Source organism: Ptychodera flava, chromosome 2 (assembly GCF_041260155.1).
Source record: "Ptychodera flava strain L36383 chromosome 2, AS_Pfla_20210202, whole genome shotgun sequence".
NCBI lineage: Eukaryota > Metazoa > Hemichordata > Enteropneusta > Ptychoderidae > Ptychodera > Ptychodera flava.
This window is the reverse complement of record NC_091929.1, coordinates 33,559,239-33,577,883: the sequence shown is the minus strand read 5'-3', so window position 1 is coordinate 33,577,883 and position 18,645 is coordinate 33,559,239. Positions and strand designations below refer to the sequence as shown.

At 38.1% G+C, this 18,645-nt stretch overlaps 1 protein-coding gene across 1 annotated transcript; it reads right to left on the bottom strand.

The window, feature by feature from the left end:
• Positions 1–826: 826 nt before the first annotated feature.
• Positions 827–13,872, bottom strand: LOC139119440 (tryptophan 5-hydroxylase 1-like). The gene is made up of 14 exons (XM_070683261.1): positions 13,659–13,872; positions 10,229–10,363; positions 9,511–9,697; positions 9,030–9,133; positions 8,193–8,260; positions 7,897–7,947; positions 7,090–7,188; positions 6,438–6,484; positions 5,544–5,679; positions 4,542–4,611; positions 3,535–3,591; positions 2,877–2,972; positions 2,213–2,346; positions 827–1,589 (listed from the first exon to the last, which is right to left on the bottom strand). The coding sequence occupies exons 1-14, from the start codon at positions 13,671–13,673 to the stop codon at positions 1,427–1,429; spliced, it is 1,362 nt and encodes a 453-aa protein (XP_070539362.1). The 5' UTR covers positions 13,674–13,872; the 3' UTR covers positions 827–1,426.
• Between the last annotated feature and the right edge of the window lie 4,773 nt (positions 13,873–18,645).

Here is an 18,645-nt window from a genome sequence, read left to right as displayed (position 1 = left end):
GCATGCCAGTATTTGATCCCTTCAACAAAATACCCACCCATGCCCTCAGCTTAGTGGGGAAAGTGTTGCAAGATTGTGTTTTTCACGGTGCCTGGGTGTTGCGTTATTTTTAAAGTTGCCGAATGGCTCCTGTGGTGTTCATTTCCAACCTTGCCAAGTTTTACATCCGTATATTTATTTTTCAAGGAAAATGCTCCTAGTTTCCCTATTGTAGTCTTTTCAAGAAAATTTTTCATGTTTGGAGTATTTTGGTCTGGCGATTGAGGGTGCTGGATGGATTGAAAGTCAATGACAGTTTTTAAAATACTCCTTGGTGATCTTACAAATTTGTCACTTTATTCAGCCATTCATGTATTTTGCCACTTTTTTCAAGTGTGGATCCTTCTTGTTTAGGAAGCCGTCACTATTAACGGCCGGAGTGGTTAGGAAGAATTGGATGGGATCACTCAAAAGTGATGAATAGAGAGGGGGTTATTCAAAAGATGATAAACAGATTCTCTAGCATTCATAGAGTATAAGAGACAAACGTATCAGTTTTTGACAATGTAATAATGGAATGATACTACAAGATTACATAAATGTCAGCTTAACATTGCCATTGACTTAGTGCTAGACTGATTTGCACCAACTCTCAGGTTTAATAGTCCCGTTGCATGCATGCATGTATTTATGTATGCACACACACACACACACACACACACACACACTCTCTCTCTCTCTCATACACACACACACGAGCGCGCGCAAGCAAACACATACATATTGGCCAATACTTTGTATTTCAACTTTCTCCAGGAAGAAAGAACAATAAAATTATGTACAAAGATGCAGTATTTTCTCTTTAATGGAACGATCATCATATGAACAATATCATATCCCCACGTAAAGTAAACTGATATCCACTGTATCTCTAAATAAGCTTTGTATACATTTTCAAATTTTACAAATAGCCGTACTTTCGTTCTATACAAGCTTCGGCTACTGATACTGAAATTAAGATTGTAGTAGGAGAGCTTAATTTGTGCTAAGTGCCAGAAGAACCTCATTTCTCTGAGAGTTATCATTTTCATCGGCGAGGGATGGCACGTGACCTAAGATTTCGTGACGACAATCACTGTAAAGTGACAGAATTCGAATGCCGGTGATTAAATTTTGTCGTCTTACCAATCAATCATTTTGTAAGCAAGGTTACGGATACGGTGAGCACTGGTTGTTTACTGTTTTACAGATATTTATTAATTTGCATGTCAAGGAGGCGTAACTTCAGACAGAGAGATGGCTAGAATATATTACTATGATTAATAGAGAAATTAGAGACAAAATCGGCTGCTTTCAGTGAAGCGTCTTGCCTCTGAAAGCCTCTGCTCTGTACATCTGTAACTGTACAAAAAAGTATTTCAGTGATTGTTGAACCCACTTGCGCCCTCTACGACTGTAATTTCTTTAGGGCTTCACTCAATGTGTTGAGGTCGCCCTTCAGTTCGTTCACAACATCGGCAATTCGGTGCACGTTGCTCAGCACTTCAACTGACTGAGTGTACGGGTTGTAACGCACTGCAAATGGCCGCTTAATAGTACTGGCGAATTCCCTGAGGAAACAGAAAGAGAGAAAGGGGGCTTGAAACGATATTCAAGTGGTACTCCTACAATAGGTCTTTTGTGGAGCCGAACAATAATGCAATCCCTTTTGTGTCTTTTGTGATACGAAGACATGATGAATAAAGGCACGGTCCCTCGTGATAAAGGTGAGTCACGCAGAGAATATAAACATACTCTGACAACTCTGTTTGGTGAAATGTAAAACGGAATTTCATGGGTGTGATTTCTTTGATCCTGTTTAATTAAGAATCGACATCTGACCGCACATAATCCGTCTTTTGCGACATATACTTATGTAGTTCAGTTAATCATAGAGTGCTAAGTGATGTCTGATGTTTAACAGCTGTAAAATGTCAAATATATATTCTTATGACTATTTCCATATACCTTTCGCTTTGAAAGATTTAGTTTTCATACAAACATATTCCGGATTTTTTGTTCGTTTGTCTGGGTTTTATCATGTCATTTTTCGCAAAGCTATGATGAAGAACGACAGAGGACTAACAGACGTGCCAATGAATAAGAGAATATTGAAAACAGTGTTGGCTGTATGCAGCGGAAGATGATTGTTGGCAAGGATTGGAGAAGCTGATGCCTTCTTTATGTAAATTACCTCATTTTTTCCTTTGCCTCCTCGAAGCTACCAGAGATGTAGTAACAGTTTTGAAATGATGTTATGATGCACTCTTCCTGCGATGTCTCCTTTGGATCAAATGGTTTCACCACAGCTCTGTCGGTGAGGGCGTGCTGCAAAAAGTGGAGTGATGAAATTATGTCTACTTCTGTTGGAATACCACTGTCTTTTTTCATGATTTTAGTAAACTGGCCTACAATCATTTCATTGCCCTCATTATTAGTTTAAAGAGCTGCATCAATTTTTTGTAAAGAACCGCCATCCAATTCGCTGAATAAAAAAATTGTTTTTACGTTTACATTTATCCATGAAAGAGAAGGTATGCCTTCATGTTATTAACCTATTGTCTGCTCAACTATAAAACCATTCAGCTCGACTCAGGTGACGAATATTACACCATGAGAGAGACCAAATATCAAAGCATAATACATATAATAATAATAGAACATACCTTGTGTATGCGATGACGCAGAATTTTTATGAAAAAGGGTAACAATGCATACGAAAGTATAAATTGGTCGTAATCCTGTTATGACGTGCATGAAACCCAATTAATAAGCGCGCCCTCTACAACATATCATATCAGTCTTTTATAGGTAACCGTGTATGTGGATATGTACTTCATTGTATGCTTCATACTAACCTTTAGCTCACCTATTGATGATAAGAGACCAGCTCCATAGGCTCTAGTGCGACCGTCTTGCTTACACAGACCGAACTCCACCGTGAAAAAATAACACTGTAAAAGGTTAATTTTCGAAATGTTAATAACCTGGTATCCTATTCTGTTCAATACACGAGAGGCCCCTCGTCGCTACTGAGCTCAGTGGGACTCCGTCGCGCGATACTAGACAGACGGTATATAAAGTTATGGGCCGGACATAAACATCAGCTTGTTGTACAACATAAAAGGCATTCATTTTATATTCACTCTAAAGATACAGTACTTTCATTAGACTATTTGATTAAGACGCAAGAAGTTGACTGGAATAAAAAGAAATATCTGAAATTTCGTTGTAGGGGTCAACTAAGAGTTTATAGACATAAAAGATTTCCTTTTACTATGAAGTTGAAAAGGTTCCTAGGAATTTGACATTTTGCTTCATCAGTCCATCAGTAATGTGGTGAAAAACCGCTATTTTGTCCACCTTTATCATAAGTATAATTTCCAGATAGGTTTCCATGGTGAGGAATGCGTACATGTGCCAGACTAATCATGCTATTTAACCCCTGTGACCTTTGACCATTGACCTATGACATTGACGTTGTGTAGGTCGTGCAAAAGTAAGAGAAGTACATACCGTCGCTAGCTTCTGCACTTCCTCGTCAGATGCTCCCAGGGAACAAAGACCAATCTCCTATTGAAGAAAAAGTAAAGCATCGTTTCAGAGTTTGTGATAGAAGACCGGTCACGACATGCGACATGCGAGTTTTTAAAACTGCGATCTGCCGTTAGGGTTAGGGTTAGGGTAGGGGTTTGGGTTAGGGTTAGGGGTTAGGTTTTCTCTCGTAAAAAGCCTTACTTCGCTCTCAACCCTGGAGGTTAGGCCAAGGGACAGAAAAATTGTAACGGCATAACTTAGGGTTAGTTAGCGTCAGGGGTTAGGGTTAGGGTCAGGGTAGGGTTAGGGTTAGAGTTAGGTCGCAGATCACAGGTCATATGTCGCAGGTCGTGACCGGTCTTCCGTACATGTCGGAGTCCTAACGTGGCCGCTATTTCTCCCAGGGTGTATCCATTGTAGAAGTATACAGAAATAAGCTCGTCTCTACCTCTGTAATCCATCGTTAGGAGGAGAACGAAATGACATGTATTCAAACGCCATATTAGTTTTGCAACTCGCATGTCGCAGTTTAAGAACTCCCTGAGGTCGCAGCTTAAAAAAACTCGCATGTCGCATGTCGTGACCGGTCTTCCATAGTTTGTGATAGTTCCGCAAACAGATTCCGTTCCTAGCCCCCTCCAGAAAAACGTTCATCGGTGCGAAGTATCGACTTGTGTCGCGGTCGCCCATTTAAGTGTGAAAAGTGAACGACGTCCGTACGGTGAATTCGTTCTATAATTGGCAATTTGATTTGTCCGAACTTGACTTCAATTTCCAATATCTCATATAAGTAGGTATTAATCGTCTTGACAAGTCAAAGAAAGGGCATTTCAACATATTTAAGAGTACACCAATACATATTCTTGGTACATGGAAATAAAATCTTGAAACCATTGAGCAGAGAAACATTTACACGGGGCTTTAAAACCACTTCAAGGGTTTGCATCGTAATCGAAACTCAAAAATTACTGAAATTCATGACGTACCTGTGAAAATTGAGCAAAACTCTTGTCAGCGAGGAGTGGCACGTGACCTAAGAGTTCGTGACAACAATCCCTGTAAAATGACAGAATTCAATTGCCAGTGATTAACTAGTCAAGTCTTATCAATAAATTATACATCTCCAAAATCAAACATGGCAAAATATTCAAAGCGGAACTGGATGGACACAGTTCTATTTCACAGGCTATGCACTGATATGTAAAAAAAGTATTTGTTGAGAAATTTTGACACTCATTAACAGTGACAATGGAAGCAACTTTTGATAAAATGTAGATTATTTTAGTGTACATTTTTCTCAACAGGCTTCTATTTCCAAATTGTGTTGAAAATCACAGTGCAGCCTTGCTAATACAACATAATGTGTACAATATACAAAGATGGTGTCGACAAAAGAATTACATTCGGGACTTAGATGTTATTATCAGCAACGCCAAATATGAAAGACACACAGGTTGTGTCGAAAGCATTCCAACATCTTTTTGAGAGCAGCACATGAGACTGCATTTTAACAAAAGAACAAAAATAATGAAAAATATTATAATGGATACAGTTAATGGGTCTTCAAACGTTAATAACGAATTCATCATAAAAATCCGAAGCAATACTGCTGCCAAACGAACGGTGCCACAGGCGAACTTATTAATCTAACTTTGTAGTTGTTGTTATTGTTGTTTACTAATAAAATTAGAAAATAATAATTTTTTGTTGCAATATGTTCATTTCATTACTGATACATGTTAATGGAAACCAAAATAATTGGGTTCCATACCAACACGCCTCATATTTCTATGATATAATTTCCTTTGTTGCCAAATGGTTTCAAAATGGTGCATGTGGCATTTTTTCAATTGTACCTGTGTAGTGTTTCCCAATTCAATGTACTATTGCCAACTCTGTCGTTCCTTAAATTGTGCAATTCCTAATTATTTCAAAACTTGACGTCTCATATATTAAGAAAATTTTGCAAATATGTACAAAATACTCACGGCTCTGGTGTGTAGAAAGGATCCGAACTGTGTCTTATATATTGGGTGCAGTGGAAAACACGGAACGCCAGTCCTGCGAGGAAGTCACGTGACGACAGGTAGCCAGCCACTGGCCTTACTTGAAACCCGGTACGAGCTATGGGAGATGAAGACAAATATTTAAAAGAAATATCTAAAATTTCAGAGGGAAAATACGGATAGCTTTCCCTTGCGTTTTTATAAAATGTAAAACTGACAATATCGTTTATTGTTTACTTTCTCGATAGTGTGAATAATTAAAGCAATCTTTCAATTTTTCCCTCCACATCATTGATTGTGGAATTCGTTATATACATCTCGTGAAGCAAAGAAATTACAGACTCGAATACTCTGCTCTAAAGAACGAACACAGAGAACCAAGTAACCTAATCGCTCTCTCTCTCTCTCTCTCTCTCTCTCTCTCTCTCTCTCTCTCTCTCAGCCACTTGCTGTTTTAGATCAAACACGATTGGAACTAATTTGGATAATTGGATTTTCATATTTTTTAAATTTCTCAAAAGTGTCAGCTGCCATATAGATGAATGTTGCAATAATACAAATTAATCATAAAAACAAGTGTGTAATGTAAAAAGAAAAGCAGATAAGATTACATCCGTAGACATTACTTCGCCATCCAATTATCAAAATTAGTTCCAATCGTGTTATCATTAGATCAATAGATTCATGATGTACTGTTTGAAATTCAAAAGAGAACGTTTTCTGTCTCGTTTTATCTGATTTCTAACACTTAGATGACACCGTGTACCGGTCTCCCACCCCACATCATCATTTCATCTTCTTTCTGGCTTGAACCAGGTTTCTGTCAAGGACCACATGTCATGATGCTATGTGTTGAAGCAAATTCCTGATAATTACCTTTGAGGAAATTGGACACATCTTGCAGCTGTGGAATGTTGTCTTCTCTGGGAACAAAAGGAGATGATGGAGCATATAAGTGCATGGATGGCCTGGCACTATACATTGTGGCAGTCATTTAAGGTAATATGCACCTTGAAAGTGAAAGACTTAAACTTTTGCTCAAACTTTCCTAAGTGAAACTTTCAATCATTCTCTTCTAAAATCAACTACAAAAATCGGGTGTCACCGTGCAACTTTTGGTACTAGAGAAACAAATAACCGAAGATTTAGCGATATTTGAAATTTAAAACGGCCGCCATCCGGCCTGTATTAACTCTAAGGAGAAAACTGCAATTTCGATTTTCAAAGAACTAAGACGTTGAAAGTGGTAGATCAGAAATGAATTGGAAAAGTTTGAGAGTCCAAATATCTGTCCCCGAGGCGCACACTACCTTAAAGGAAAATCAAAGTGCTCTGTGACAAATGAGAAGAAGCGGCATTCGACTTGCGTCATGTAAAGGTACATGTGTTCATAACAGTCGCTGAGAGAAAGAGCCACTGCGAATTCAATTTAACTACATTGCAACCAATGCAGCAGAAACTTCGACAATACTATCAGTAATAGTTAAAGCACTGGAAGAAAACGAACAAGGGCGATGTGCCATCTTACCTATATCCACATTCATCTCTAAGAACTTGTAGATTCGCAAGATATTCTCGACAGGCATGTGTTGGGTACAGCCTCGTGAGTTCCCTGAAAACAGTCCCCCTGTAACAAAAAAAAACTAGAATTGAGAGAACCTCTATCTCTATAAAAAGAGTGAAATTACTTGAAAGCGTATCATAAATAAACTACATCTGTCATAAAATTAAACTCTGGTTTTAATATACTTAAGGTAGAACGCACCTCGGGGACAGAAATTCGGGCCTTCAAATTTTATCAATTTTCTTCTGACCTACCACTTGTGGGGGCTCATTTTGAAGCTCTTGGCGAAAGAAAAGTTTTCACCGTCTTAGTTTTTCGAAAATCGAAAATTTTATTTTTTCCCATTGAGTTAACACAGGGATGGCGGCCATTTTGGATTTCAAATATCGAGAAATCGCAAGTTATTTGTCTCTCTAGTACCAAAGTTTGCACGGTGACCCCTGATTTTTATTCTTTCTTTGGTAAGAGAATGGTTGAAAGTTTCACTGAGGAAAGTATGAGCAAAAGTTTAAGTCTTTCACTTTCGAGGTGCATATTACCTTAAAGGTATACTGTCACCTGTTCCAATTTTGCCACAGTCTCCATGGAAAGAGAAAATCTAACCAATCACAGATTTTAAGAGGGTGGCTGCTTTTTAAAAACAGCGCCCTCACATGGGCATTTTGAATACCAAGGAACGCCCTTTGACCATATATGGGCATATTTAGATTACAGGTGACTATATACCTTTAAGGGACTATCAAGGCGCCAAAAGGAAATTTGGTAGCTTACCATGTTTCAGTTTCTTTCTTGTTATACTCAACTCGAGGAATCGACTCTCCGCTGTGTGGAAAATGCGAAAAACGGAAGGTAAGACGAACAAATTTACACAATATATGAGTGTCTGACACACGTACAACTGTCCGTGGATGTGCTCTCTCTCTCTCTCTCTCTCTCTCTCTCTCTCTCTCTCTCTCTCTCTCTCTCTCTCTCTCTCTCTCTCTCTCTCTCTCTCGTCACTCATATATTTCTATAAAACAAGGGGAAAAAGCTTCAAGTACAATTTCACGTTAATAAAGAGAGCTTACTATTTATAACCATAGCCGATATCACTGAAGTATCGTCTTCTCTCTCTGTATTCTTTATCCTTGAATCCCTAAAATGGAGAAATGTGCATTTATTAATACATAATGTATGAGAACATGTGATAAAGATAACAATCACATCAATTATCTCAGGTAGATTGGGCCCAATGGTTTCATTGACATCAAACACTATTGGAACTAATTTAGGATAATTGGATGATGAAGTAATGTCTGTTTAATCTGCAAATGTAAGCTCATCTGCTATACACTTGTCTTTATGAGAAATTTGTAATCTTGCAACATTCAGTTATAGGGCACCGAACATTTTTGAGAAATTTGATAAATATGAAGATCCAATTACCCCAAATTAGTTTTAATTGTGATATCATTAGAAACTTAGATCTATACACTACACTAGAAGACATGAATCTAAAATATAACATACCACACAGTTACCGATAGAGAGAGAGAGAGAGATAGATAGATAGATAGATAGATAGATAGATAGATAGATAGATAGATAGATAGATAGATAGATAGATAGATAGATAGATAGATAGATAGATAGATTGATAGATTGATAGATTGATAGATAGATAGTAAGTACATCATACCCACGACTCAAGTACACTATACAGGAAGACAATATAACATACTATGCTGCACTACACTACACTACACTACACTACACTACACTACACTACACTACACTACACTACACTACACTACACTACATTACACTACACTACACTACACTACACTACACTACACTACACTACACTACACTACACTACACTACACTACACTACACTACACTACACTACATTACACTACACTTACAGGATGGTCGGCGTCAAGTTCAGAGCCATACTGCAATACTCGATTTGCACTCCTGTCTAAATCTTGAATCTTGTGTGGGAACCATGGAATTTCACTCAGTATTACTGAAATGATAAAACGTGTTTGATTAAAAAGTCGCCGGACAAATTTATAATTCGTTCGTTTATCAATTTCAACTTGCTGTCACTTTTACTGCGATGGCATGCACAAAAAGGTTAAACAAAAGAAACCCCTGAAATTGGTAGAAAATAATTTAAACCCCTGATACTCTTCTAACATGTCTGTTGTTTAATCCCCTCCCGTCTCTTCGAGTCGTTGTCGGTCATCTCATTTAAATTTATAACCAGCGATTCATTGACTCTCGAGCTGAATAGACCGCCAAAGCCCAGGAAATAGATGGACAAAGGCATGTGATATATATATAATATCCGTTTGTACGGCTGTCTTAGTGACTGCATAGAGATGCTACTATCACGGTTACCTTCTGCCGAAGCGCCCTCGGACCCATCGGAGTCGGGGATGTTGATGACGTCAATATGATTCTTCAGCAGTGACATGAGCTCCTGTATGTCGCCATCTCCGTCCTCGCAGTCGACGTAAATCTCGTACTCCGAATCTTGTCTGCGCGGTTTGCGAGATTCAATATGGACGACATTTACGTTATTTTCCTGGTTGCGAGAGAGAAAGCACTTAATTTAAATTCATTCTCGTGGCAGACTCCTCTTAAGTTGTGAAAAAAACACCTATTGTTATAAATCGTCCAGTCGTTAAATCAATCAGTTCACATCGAACCATTGTTTTGCTGTAATTTTTTCTATCACATTTTCAGAATTTCTCATAGATCACAAATGAAGACTCGTTGACTATATAAAGTTAAGTGTAATCACACCGATCATTTTGTTCATAGCAAGTAACAAGACTCATTCACTAATATCATAAACGTGAGGTGATAGTACCAGACGATTTGATTCGTAAATATAAGTTAAATTTCTATATTGTCATAAGATTTTACTATTTTCCCATTGATTGCAAAGTTTGTCTTTGTATAAAAGTCATCTATAACATCCAGTTTAAATCCATAATTGTCGAGAAAATTCGGAACCCCTCGCGACGTCAATTGTAAATACCATAAGGTAAGAGTATATCGATGTTTCGCTGAGTACACCCCTCGACCTGTCCTGAACGTGGAGAATACTTACCCTAAAAACGTCCAGCGCCCTCGCCAGCCCTCCGATTTCATTCTTGAGGGAGAAGATCACTGGAGTTGTCGAGTGATTAACACAGTCGTTGAAGGAATCCCTCCGACTTATCACCAAGCTGCGTTTGTGTGCACGCTGCAAATGAATACAAATTTATAAATTAACCAGTGTAGATCAGCGATGTGAACACGAGGCAACCATTAACTAATCAATTTTAAAATTGGACGATCAAAACCTAATCCTTAAAGATAATCACAATTTACAAGCAATAGACCAATACCAACATATCAAAAAGAAATACATTAGTGGGACAAAAGCCGTATTTTTTATAAGCTTATTATTCATTCATTCATTCATTCATTCATTCATTCATTCATTCATTCATTCATTCATTCATATATTTCTAAACTCGATACAATTCAAGTAAAAAGCCATCATCAAGAATCATGGCTTTGTCAGAGTTCTAAGTTTTCTATACTAAGCTTCCCATGTATGAAATGTACAACAAAATACCCATCAATTTAAATATGTATTATACAGTGAGTTCAATTTCTACGATACAAATGTAGCACAAGCGATCGTGTTTGAAAGCCCGTGCGGAGATAAACTGCGAAAGTTAATCAGCGAGGCGTTAAGTGGCTATTTAGCGGAGAGTTCAATTCAGATTTACCCAACAAGGGAAAACCACACGCCGTGCATTGTACACATACGACCATGCATCACCAGTGAATACAGTTTATCATACAGCAGTTAATGGATCTTTCGTCTTAATCAACGCTTGAATGTCCACATGTGTGAGCCTTCGTGTTAAAGCAGAATCACGCAGAGAACGGGTATACTTATAACTAAATTAATGTTGACGGCCATAACAGCAAATGTTAGAGGTACAATTTCTCGTCATATTTCGTGAACTCGTGTTCGCGTGTGTTGCTATTTTAGAAGCGGGCGTTCAAGAAAGTTATATTTGGTTAGACGGAGCCTTTGACAAATCAATAGAAAAACCGGTAATTAAAAGTTATGGGACGCGTCTTGTTTCCATGGTAACAGAAGCGCTCAGTCGACGTGGGCGCGGAAACTAGGCAACCGAGGAGCAAAACTTTAGGATTCGGCAACCTGGTTTTGCCTCTATTTCCTTTGCATAATTTATCTCATTAATTTCCATTGATTCTCTGACGTCATCGCCCACTCCCGCCAGTGGAAAGGAAATTCGATTTGACGAATGAAGTTTGATGTTTTCGGAAACGATTAATATTCATAAAATCGAATGTAAGCGATGACGCCACGACTTAAGAGTCCAAGTCGCTGGAAGACAGTCTGAAGGTTGCGAAATAACAGATATTATAACTTTGAACTTGAAGTAATTTGTATTATATATATCCGTGGCCACTCTACTGTTAAGCCTACTTGATACAGTAAGAAATTCTGTTTGTATAAAGACGAAACAGACGTGAATGGGAGCTAACCGTTGGCACCCTGTGTTAAATTGAGACACAAGATACCACTTCCATTAAAGACTCTACGTGATAATTAGTTTATTGAGGCAACACACTTTAATGTGATCACTGCTATAGAATCACGCAAACTTGTGTGTCCCATGCAGACACTGTGTCAGGGGAAATTGAAATCAACTGCACTGACTTTCAAAAAAAAATGACAAGATACTGTCATAAGGCAAATATATATACAAGAAAATTCATATTTTGTGTGCTGACAAACAATGACACCAGTTTTTGCCTTTGATTATGGTATAGAAGGCAAATAAGCTGTCTGAACAACACTTGTACATGGACCAGTGCATGGTAATGTTACATTGTATTTAAATCTTGAACACTGGGTGCCAACCGTAAACTCTCATTTACAACCCCAGATACAGCTGGTTTTGCCTTTGTACAAACAGAATTTCTGACTGCATCAAATGGGCTTAATCAACAGAAAAATGGTCGCGGGTGTATATGAGAGAGAGAAAGAGAGAGAGGGGGGACGCACTTTTACAATACCTTTTTGGCTTAGGCACTTGTCGGGGCTCATTGTGAAGCTCAGGCGATAACTGAAGTTTGAAAAATGTATTTTCCCTCAGACATAAGGATGGCGGCCATTTTGAATTTAAAAGTTCTGTAAATGCTTGGTAATTTGCTACTCTAGTACCAAACTATGCAAAGTGACCCCTCCCCCCGTTTATTAATTCTTGATTTCGAAACGGGAAGGTTTAGACTTCCTTGCGGACAGTGTTTAAGTCTTTCACTTTCGAGGTACATACTTCCTTAACCAATAAATCGAAACCTTGTATTTTATTGAGAGTTTAATAGGATAGTAAACGACACGTTTCTACTTTGCGTGAAAATCATACATCCACTGTGTAAATATTTTTATAACCATTCACTCTAGTTTGAAATCGAACTGAAGGAGCCAAACACACTATCGCCAAAGTAATAAATTAAAATGCATTAGATATGCAGTTGTTCTCAACATTGTCTGAAGAATTTTGTTGTCAGACAGAACCACAGTTTCCTCAAGCCTGTTATTCATTCATAGCTTTTGCCTGATAATTAAACACACTTTTGACGCCATAATCTACCGGGGAAAACTATGTCAAAAAAAAACCAGGCCACTTCTTTGTAATAGTACTCGATATAGTACCTGTGGTGACTTGGCTACATAATTTCACATTATGATATCAACCACAGAATTTCTGCATAAAATATTGATTCTTATCTATGAATCAGCCAAACTGCTCACGGTTTATACACCTTAAAACATATAGAAAGTGCCCAAGATGATTTCCTATCGGACGATGGAAATTACCACAAAATCACGTGATTGCTGCTCACCATGGTGACACATTTCTCCGCGTTTGGAGTGATTGTATTTCACACGTACTGAATCCATTATTCCAGCAACTGACTGATCTCATTCGCCGAAGTTCAATTCTTGCTTTCTCGGTTTGATCGGATGCAATCAACATTCACCTTGAGTTTGTAGACTATCATTTCCCGTCACGGTGACTTGGTGATAGCATAATGGGAAATTGTTAGAAGGCAATTTTGCATTGAAACCTTAAAACCCTTAAATTGCCATCCGTCACGAACCTCGTTTTTTGAAAAAAAAAACTTTCTCCGTCCGTCTGTCTTTCTCTGTCTAAGTCTCTGTCGGTCGGTCTGTCTCTCTGTCTGCTTTCTGTCTCTCTGTCTGTCTGTCCCTCCCTCTCTCTCTCTCTCTCTCTCTCTCTCTCTCTCTCTCTCTCTCACACACACACACACATCTCAAATAGCCCTTTACTATATAATCTAGTCTCACATATATATAACTCTTCATGGTACTCTTGCCTCTTTGAAAAAAAAATCTCATAAGATTGAGAAACAGTTGGTTTTGTAATCATTTCTAGCGTTGAAGTATTATATATTGTTTTCAAGGAAGATCTGACGAAACTTACCAATTTATCAACCATGGTTATCTCGGTATCCAAGTCAAGGCAGGAGGTCTTCGGACGTAGATATTGCTTGTCGCAGTCTCTCACAAAAGTAAGCGATCCACCAGTGGTAAGTAAAGTAGAAGTCGATGTGCAAGCTGACCAAACCGTTATGATGTCTTTCTCTTCTTAAAATGGGACCGAAGCGCGTAACACAGAATACCTGCGTGCAAAAGTCGACGTTAGACTTTTCCAGGCTTGCTTTTATATGCTCATTTAATAAACATCACGCATTGTTCTTCACGTAGGCCGCACATTATTAATAGCATATTTAAGTCCTTATATTAGGAAGTGACCTGCCTTTTGACTTGCTTGATGAATTGGCGTCGATTAAGGTGTCGCGCGCGCATAATCTGCCAGGGAGCAACGGGATGTCCGCTCGGTTTCCTGGTAACGGACGCAACCTGTACGTCACCGGCAGTCAAGGCAACCGGCTCTTTCAGAAGAAAATGGATGCAATTTTCAAGTTTCTTTGACATACTTTTTTTGACGTCTTGACGAATAAGGAAAAGTTGTGAACGGTAAACACGTCTACGATCGAGGCAGTGAAGCGTACTGTGCACGAATTGGATTCAGTGTGTGAAAATTGAAGGTTACATTTCCAAATATGGTAATGATATGTACATGTTCCAGAGAGAGAGAGAGAGAGAGAGAGAGAGAGAGAGAGAGAGAGAGAGAGAGAGAGAGAGAGAGAGAGAGAGAGAGAGAGAGGAGAACGCATGAATCGGTAAAGATGTGCTATCTAATATGATTAAGATGTTTTCTCGTTTCCTAGCGTATTGTCACTTGAACAGGTATGATAATCTTTAAATCCACATGAAGTCTTTTCTCACATTGATAGTAACCACAGTGCCATCGATTACATTGTGGAGTCAGTCAGATTCCAGGCTGAATTTAAAGAAAAGACGTCCTTTCAAACAAGTTCATCCGTATAATCGTCCTCTTTCTGAAGTAAAGACATCCTTGTTTAAAGAGTTTACTTTTCCCAGTGGAAAGCTATTTTTTTATTGTTGATTAAGAAAAATTGTCCAGTCTTTTCATATCCGTACTCTGTATCGTTTGTAAAATCGTGGATGTACCCCGTGAGTCTAGTCTTTTCAGTGAAAGGATACTAATGAGCGAAAATTATGTCACGTTCTTTATACTTTTTTCCTTCCTGATGGATGAAAGAGAGCTTAAGGTAGAATGCGCCTCAAGGACAGATATTCGGACTCCAAAACTTTTACAATTCTTTTCTGTTCCACCACTTGTGAGGTTCATTTTTGAAGCTCTTAAAGAGTAAGAATTATTTTCACCGTCTCAACTTTTCGAAAATCGACAATTTTATTTTCCGCATGGAGTTATCACAGGGGTTGCGGCCATTTTGAAGTTCAAATATCGGTAAATGTCAGGTAATTTGTTTCTCTAGTACCAAAGTTTGCACGGTGAATCCTGATTTTTATCTTTGATTTGCTGAGAGAATGGTTGAAAGTTTCATTGAGGAAAGCTTGACTAAAAGTTCAAGTCTTTCACTGTTTAGGCGCTTACTACCTTATGGCAAATTCTTGCAGGGTTAAAGTGAAAGGCAAGATGTAAACCCAGTCGATGCCAATTGATGTCGTTGTTTTTTATTGGTTTGTGTCTTCTTTTTCAGACAATCATGTTCCCACATTTCGTATTTCCATTCATATGGCTTGTAGCTGTAAGGTTTGATGATTTTCCCACTTTTACGTTTTTATGTCAATTACAGTTTCTTGATCAACTCCCCTTGGCATGTTAGATACACAGCGTTCAGCTTGTCAAATCAGCCCACATAAACTGCATTGTTATTGTTGACAAATACTAAACTCCATTCTTACTGTCAACAAGTGAATTTTGGTCCGGTCAAGAGTTCAAAAGTAAAAAAACCACTGCATTTTACGCATACAAACGTTGTCTTGACAAGCTGAATAGCTGCTCTTCCTGCATGCTTTGTGGAGTAGAACAAGAACTTGACGTTGATATACAACACAAACATTATCGATCAGGATATACTTGCGGGTTCTTACGTCATTTTGGCATCACAACGCGGTGAAAACAAATGAAGTTCGGATTTTTCAACCAATTTCTGTATCATTGGCTCTTCTCTATCGTCTGATCTCTCATTCACCTCGCTCACGTGCGTTTCACCTACTGACGTCACTCCGCGGTCAACAATAGTGAAATGATCATCAAGAGGTACAGCTGTGGACTTTTAAAGCGGCGTTTTGTGAGCAACAAACAGAAAATGTGCCAATTCGATCCAGTATATGAGAAATTAGAACAACACGATCCGGCTTCCTGTTGTTTCCCACCTTTTTAATGAGTTACATACATTTCCTCAGTGTCGGTCTGTCTACTCGGGGGGTCAAAGGTTACATTTGGTTAGACAACAGGAACTCTCCAAGGGTCACTGCATCCGTAAAGCTCAGGTTCAACGTCATTCATTGTTCATGACTTAAAACGACCACAACGTCAGAACGGCATATTCCAACATACACGCAAAGCTCTGCACATTAGTTATGTCTGTATACAAAGAGGGCATTATACGGCCAAAAGTCTTGCTTTTATGACCTACCGTGAATTCTCAGGGTAGTACACACCTTGAACTCGAAGGACTTCAAATTTTACTTTAATTTTCCGCAGAGAAACTTGAAAATACCTCCATGCAAAAATCAGGAATAAAATCAAAGATCACCATGAAAAACTTAGCACTAACTTACTGTTTACCGTCGCTTGAAATTCAAAATGGCCGCCATCCCTCTGTTAAACTCCATGTGGAAAAAAAATTCGATTTTCGTGAAATCAACCCAGTCAAATTATTAGTTACTCGATAACATGTAAAATGAGCCCTAACAATTAGCAGAGCAAAAATGTATTGAAAATGTTTGAGAGTCCTAATATCTGTCGCCGAGGCACATTCTCCCTTATATTAACGATATTCAACTCTGCAAAGATAGGCACAATGATAATAGTTTTGTATTTGTTGGTAAGCAAAACAAAAATATATTCATGGGGGTGTTCATTACCAAGGTTGGAACTTTCCTCTTTAATGACCACTCCTGATTTGTAAACCGCTAGATTCTATTCAAATATACAGATTATTAAAAATTTAACAGGAAAATAGTTCATCACGAATGTGGTAACTCGCTTCCACTGGAGTTATCATCAGAAACCACATCCGCGGTCCTCGTTTGTCAGTAACAATTCAACTGGACCTCAAGAAGCGCAAGCACATTTTGCAAGCGGAATGACGTCGTGTGCAGTTAGTTACTGAGGTTTCACAGATAATGACGTAGCTGGCTCTGACGTCACACTAAATCCATGCCGGCCGAATTAAATCGAATGTTCTGGGCATACAAGTCGATCGAAATTTGTGGCCGACCAGAGTGGACCAACGTATCAATCAAAGTCTTTAATGAACTGGCGAACAATTGGGAACAAAAACGAATTGTTATATTCACGCTATTTTGATAAATTAATTTTCAAACTGACTAATTTTGTCATCATACTCACTGAAATGTGTGCTTTTACCTTATACTCAGCATTGACCAAAAATGCAAGCCATATCTTGAGTAGAGCCGCTAAAAACGGATACCAATTGTAAAGCTGTACATTACACTATATTCGTGTGAAAATGCAACAAAATTTTAATGATAAAACCTTTGTTACTCATTCACAAATAATGGTGCCTATATTATTGATTTACATAGCTCTTTTAACAGCTGTGATGAGGGCGCTGTGCGGATGGTAGATCGAACGTAAACCTTATTACGTTTTCTACATCGAGAGGTCAAGAACACATCACAGCTACCACGTTGCCATGGTCGATTTTATCATGCCAGTAGTTTACTATATACGATATGCAAATTAATTATACAAACTAGAAGTATTAAGGTAGTATGCGCCTCGAAAGTAAAAGACTTAAACTTTTGCTCAAAGTTTCCTTAAAGAATCTTTCAACCATTCACTTTCAAATTCAAGAATAGAAATTGGGGGTCACCATGCAAATTTTGGTACTTCAGAAACAAATTACCAAGATTTACCGATATTTGGATTTCAAAATGGCCGTCATCCCTATGTTTATTCTATGGGGAAAAATTAAAAATTTTTCGATTTTCAAAAAACTAAGAAGGTGCAAGTTTTTTCTTATACAAGGGGCTTTAAAATGACTCCCACCACACACACACACTCAAGTGCCACAACGATGACAGTTTTTGAAACTGCCCACAGAAAAATGTTGGTACGACTCAACATGCGTATTGTTTCATGAGCTTGCAATTCTTGATGTTTGTAGGCAAAATCTTATCAAACTATACTTTTTGTTTATGATAACATAAGTGAAAATTTTCCCCTAAATATACCACTAATATAGGACAGTCTTCAATGAAATACTCTGGTGTTACACTCTGGAACCAAATCCCAGAAAGTATAAGATCTTTGAGATCCAAGTCAAACGTTAAAAAATACTTGAAACGTCACCTTTTGTTTATCTTACAGGTTTCTTTTCTGCCATGTATATTTTATTCTACCACAAAGTTTTATAATTTATGTGCTTACATTGATATAGAATTTATTCCAAATAGCCAGGCTAGATGTTCAACATGGCGCCCTATGGCAAAATGATAAATTCAGCGATTGTGAATGGTAAGGGGGCTGGACTCGATTAGTATGATAATATTTTCTAGTTCCCACCCAATTTACTAATCTTTAATTAATGTGTCTGTATTTTTCTGTTTTTCTTTTCTGTTCTATTGGAAAATAGATATCCTAATCGTTATATAGATGATGTCAATATACAAGTTTTTGGTCAATTATAAAAGACGAACTCTGACGTCATCTAATCAAAATGTCTCAACGTTCCCCCACAGGGAGTGCGGTCAGTGTTTGTAATCTTTCGATTTTTACGTAAAAGCTTAACGATGTCTGAAAGTTATTTGACATTTTCAACAAC